Here is a 4,754-nt window from a genome sequence, read left to right as displayed (position 1 = left end):
AAACATAGAATTCTGCTTTTTCCATTGACCCCCACATCCGCTCCCACCAGTTACCAGTTATTTGTGCTGCACTGCACCGCAAAACCTTTTTTTTTTTTTTTGACACTTTGCAAAGCTTCAGAAGTGACTTGTCAACATTCGCAGCAGGACCTCTGCTCATTTGCCTCTAATGCGGTAAATAACTGTTATAAAAAGGAACAGCAACACCCCCGAAGTGTGGGCCTCCGGTTGTGACCCTAATCGAAAAAATGTAGCTCATTTTTGTTCTGAATTATAGTACTCAAGGGCCAGACACCTCAAGGAGCTGATTTTTGCCTGGAAAGAAAGGGTAGCAAATTGCTAGTTATTTAATTTGCCGTCATTTTATTTTCTTCTTCCAGGGAGAGGTACTTGTGGGATTTTCTGCCTCAGGTGCCAATATAACTTGGCTGGCTTTCAGAAAGATGCACCTTGCCACAGTGGTGGCCTCAGGGGTGTGTTTGTGTGTGTGTGTACCATTTGCTGCTTCACCTCAGGCAACAAAATGACCTGGACAAAGCCTGACCAAGAATGAGGTGCTGTTTAAGAACTTGCCATTCATGTTTTGCCATTAAAACAAATATATGGGTTTCAAAGTGGAGAACTTGTGGCCCTCCCAAGCTGTTGGAATCCAACTCAAACCAGCTGCCCCCAGCTTACATGGCACATACTGTATTTTTTGCTCTATAAGACGCACCTTTCCCCTCCTAAAAAGTAAGGGGAAATGTGTGTGCAACCTATGGAGTGAATGCAGGCTGCGCAGCGTTCGCTGAAGCGAAAGCAACGCGAAGCCTCCTGAGCGCAGCAGGACTGCTCCCGCTGCGCTCAGGAGGCTTCGGGCAGCTATCCCTGAAGCCAGGAGAGCCAGAGGGATTGGTGCGCACTGATCCCTCTTGCTCTCCTGGCTTCGCTTCGCTGGAATGGCACTGTGAGAGGGAAAGCTGCGCAGCGCCCCTTCAGTGAAGCGGCAGGAGAAACGGAGCCCCTTCCATTTCTCCTCCCGCTTTCCTGGAGAGGCGCTGAGCAGAGAGGGAAAGAATTTTTTTTTTTTCTTGTTCTCCTCCTCTAAAACTAGGTGCGTCTTATGGACGGGTGCTTCTTATAGAGCGAAAAATACGGAAATCAGATATTGTTGAAGTTGCATCCCTGCAATGTCTGGAGCATGGGTAGGCAAACTAAGGCAAACTAAGGCCCAGGGGCTGGATACGGCCCAATCGCCTTCTCAATCTGGCCTGCAGACAGTCCAGGAATCAGCGTTTTTTTTTTTTACATGAGTAGAATGTGTGCTTTTATTTAAAATGCATCTCTGGGTTATTTGTGAGGCCTGCCTAGTGTTTTTACATGAGTAGAATGTGTGCTTTTACTTAAAATGCATCTCTGGGTTATTTGTGAGGCCTGCCTGGTGTTTTTACATGAGTAGAATGTGTGCTTTTATTTAAAATGCATCTCTGGGTTATTTATGGAGCATAGGAATTCATTCATATTTTTTTTCAAAATGTAGTCCGGCCCCCCACAAGGTCTGAGGGACAGTGGGCTGGCCCCTTGCTGAAAAAGTTTGCTGACCCCTGGTCTGGAGGGTCACAGGTCCATCTTCCGGCATTTAAGCAACTGGCTTTAATGAAATGAAAGCACACAAAGGTTTTAAAAGAAAGTAGTGGGCTTTTAACTTCAGTGTCCTTCTTGACCTCAACAGCAGAAGCCATAGACGCCCACGGGTCTTTCTCGACTGCATCTACTTTCTTTAATGTTTCTCCTCCTCCTGCAAGCACAGATGAATATAACCGCAACTGTACTTGGGGAAGGAGGGATGTCATTTAGCTGCAGTCACACAAAAGGGAGCTGATATGTAAGCAAGATAACAGGAGCAGCTCAGTTTCCGTGAGTTTTACGTGGGTGTGAAGAAAGTTTCTCACTCACAGATAGTTCCACTCTCCAGAGTGACAGTTCAGCATGGATGGAGCAGTTGTCTATGCAGACATAAAATTACCTGAAGTTTCCCCACCCGGAAGAAACTTAGATGCAGTTCAGAAGCCAGGTATGTTGAGTTGTTATCAGAGACTTATCTTGAACTGCTTGTGCAAGACGTAGGGGTTGAGGGTAGGACCAGTTAAGCTGATGCGGGAGGGCCCAGGACTCAAATGCAGGCACACATTCATGTTTTGGCAATTGCAAAGTTTCACCATTTGTTTTTATTGCACGGCAAACCAAACTGCGGCACTGTCTCAGCTTACAGCTGTACAATTAAGTGAATAAGTGGTGTGATTTAGTAAAATACTTTTCTTTCTTTCTTTTTGTTAGCTGATACGAATTTTGCCATGTTGAAAAGTTTTAAAAGTTCCTAAATATTAATTATAAAATGCATTCATTCTGACGGCACAAGAGAAAAACCATGAGGAAAATGCCCTCTGTTTAGCGGATACTTTTGTCCAGTGCTTTGTTTTCTTTTCATGTGTTCATCATTTCTTACGCTTTTATTATAACTCAAAAAGCTTGAAGTGGGGCAGGCCTCGCCGGATCTGTCAGGGAGCTCAAAATCATAGAATCATAGAATCATAGAATCATAGAGTTGGAAGAGACCACAAGGGCCATCGAGTCCAACCCCCTGCCAAGCAGGAAACACCATCAGAGCACTCCTGACATATGGTTGTCAAACCTCTGCTTAAAGACCTCCAAAGAAGGAGACTCCACCACACTCCTTGGCAGCAAATTCCACTGTCAAACAGCTCTTACTGTCAGGAAGTTCTTCCTAATGTTTAGGTGGAATCTTCTTTCTTGTAGCTTGGATCCATTGCTCCGTGTCCGCTTCTCTGGAGCAGCAGAAAACAACCTTTCTCCTTCCTCTATGTGACATCCTTTTATATATTTGAACATGGCTATCATATCACCCCTTAACCTCCTCTTCTCCAGGCTAAACATGCCCAGCTCCCTTAGCCGTTCCTCATAAGGCATCGTTTACATGTTTACAAAATCAATTTACGGAAACATGCTACCCTTTTCAGCCTCGCTTAGAGCAGCTTTACACAAGCTGAAGGAAGAAATGGGAGAGAACGTAACACTTTCTCACCATGTTTCTGAAGTGGTACCCACTAAAGGGAGGAGGGGATGAGGAAGGTGTTTCTGCATCTGAAGTATGGGACAAAGACTTGCTGCATCATTTCCTGCTGATTCCAAAGAGAACTGGGATAATCTGGGGATAATCCCTTTGTGGTGGGCCAGCACATTTAAACTGAGGTGCAGTAGTGAATTTTTGTTCACAATCTCACATGTAAAGAAATGAAGCAATAATTCCGTGTGCTACCTCATGCACATTCTTTAAATGTAAAGAACTGGTGAACAGGAACTTTGGAGAACTTCCACCTCTTCAACAGATGACCTGATACCATACAAGTTCATATGAGACACACACAAACACACACAGATATATATCCTGCCAAGAACAGATCAGCATAACACCATTTTTTGTCTTCCTGTGGTTTTTTCATGTGCAATCCAAGATACTTGTTATTATCTACAAACTGGGACCCGAACATATTTGCATGGGATTATTTTCACTCTTGTGAATTCATCTATATTTGTTAGAATCTCCAGGAAGACTTGGCAAAAGGTGCCATCTATTGGGGATGTTAAATTGATGGCGATGGAAGCAGAATAATCTCTCTCTCTCTCTCTCTCTCTCTCTCTCTCTCTCTCACACACACACACACACACACACACACACACTCCTGTATCTACTTTGTGGACCTCTCTCCCAGATACTGCCCCTCTGAGCAAATCTCTACCTCCTTTAGAAGGCATGTGGAAACATTTTCGTTCAGATTTGCGCGTGTGTGGTAAACTGGTTTGTGCTCTGTTGCTTTAAATATTTATTTTTGTGGTTGACGCTGCTGTGATTTTGCCGAATTTGGTTTTATGTGTTTCGTTGGCTCTGGAGTTTCTGAGGAAAAGCAGCTGAGAAACAAATGCCTTGCTACTATTTACTTACTTACTTACTTACTTACTTACTTACTTATTTACTTGTTGGTTGGTTGGTTTTGTTATGTATTTCTATGCCACATAGGTCAGTTGGTAGGAGCATGGGACTCTTAATCTCAAGGATGTGGGTTTGAGCCCCACATGGGGTGAAAGATTCCTACATTGCAGGGAGCTGTACTGGGTGGTCTTTGTGGTCCCTTCCAACTTTGAATCCTGTGATTCTGACCAAGGGATATCTAAAATGGCTCACAAAATAACCAGAAAACAAGTACCATAAAACCCAAACTGCACTAATCGGGGAACAAAAATTAAGGAAAAAAGTATTAAAAATGGCATCAGGCTTAATAAAGGAGGAAGGTGAAAAGGTGGGGGCAGCACTAAATGAGCAAAAGAAGGAAAAGAAGAGGCAAAGTAGAGCCGGCCCTACCATCAGGCAAAGTGAGAAAAATTGGTTTGCCTCAGGTGCCAAAATGTCTTGGGCTAGCCCTAGTTTAGGCAGTAGAGAGTACAGCACATTTTAGCATGGAGTTAAAGGATTCTGGGCACAGTTCAGTCCACTGTGACTGTTGGAGGCTGGGCTAAACAGCCATTTGATCCTCTACAATTCAATAAATTATCACAGGTGCACACCCAGTTCTTAGTGGTCTCATTTTGGCTCCATTCCTTCTCACCAGTTAAGTTCGCTATTGGAGGCAGAGATGCCTTGCAGGCAAAGAACCCCTGGTTCATTCTCTGGCCAGATAAGACCCCTACCTGAAGCCCTG

At 44.1% G+C, this 4,754-nt stretch overlaps 2 protein-coding genes across 2 annotated transcripts in view; one reads left to right on the top strand and one right to left on the bottom strand.

The window, feature by feature from the left end:
• LOC310670884 (C-type lectin domain family 2 member D-like) overlaps positions 1-4,754 on the bottom strand; it is a 291,130-nt gene that overhangs the window by 95,938 nt on the left and 190,438 nt on the right. The window lies entirely within an intron of this gene.
• The window catches only part of LOC310670882 (killer cell lectin-like receptor subfamily B member 1B allele C), a 38,840-nt gene that overhangs the window by 26,006 nt on the left and 8,080 nt on the right, over positions 1-4,754 (top strand). Inside the window, exon 2 of the mRNA XM_083426709.1 lies at positions 1,671-2,053. Coding sequence (XP_083282835.1) covers positions 1,969-2,053 — 85 coding nt within the window. The 5' untranslated portion in view covers positions 1,671-1,968. The remainder of the gene's footprint in view (positions 1-1,670; positions 2,054-4,754) is intronic.

The sequence above is a fragment of the Podarcis tiliguerta genome, assembly GCF_965153285.1.
Source record: "Podarcis tiliguerta genome assembly, chromosome: 2".
NCBI classification, from domain to species: domain Eukaryota; kingdom Metazoa; phylum Chordata; class Lepidosauria; order Squamata; family Lacertidae; genus Podarcis; species Podarcis tiliguerta.
This window is presented reverse-complemented; position numbering and strand designations above follow the sequence as displayed.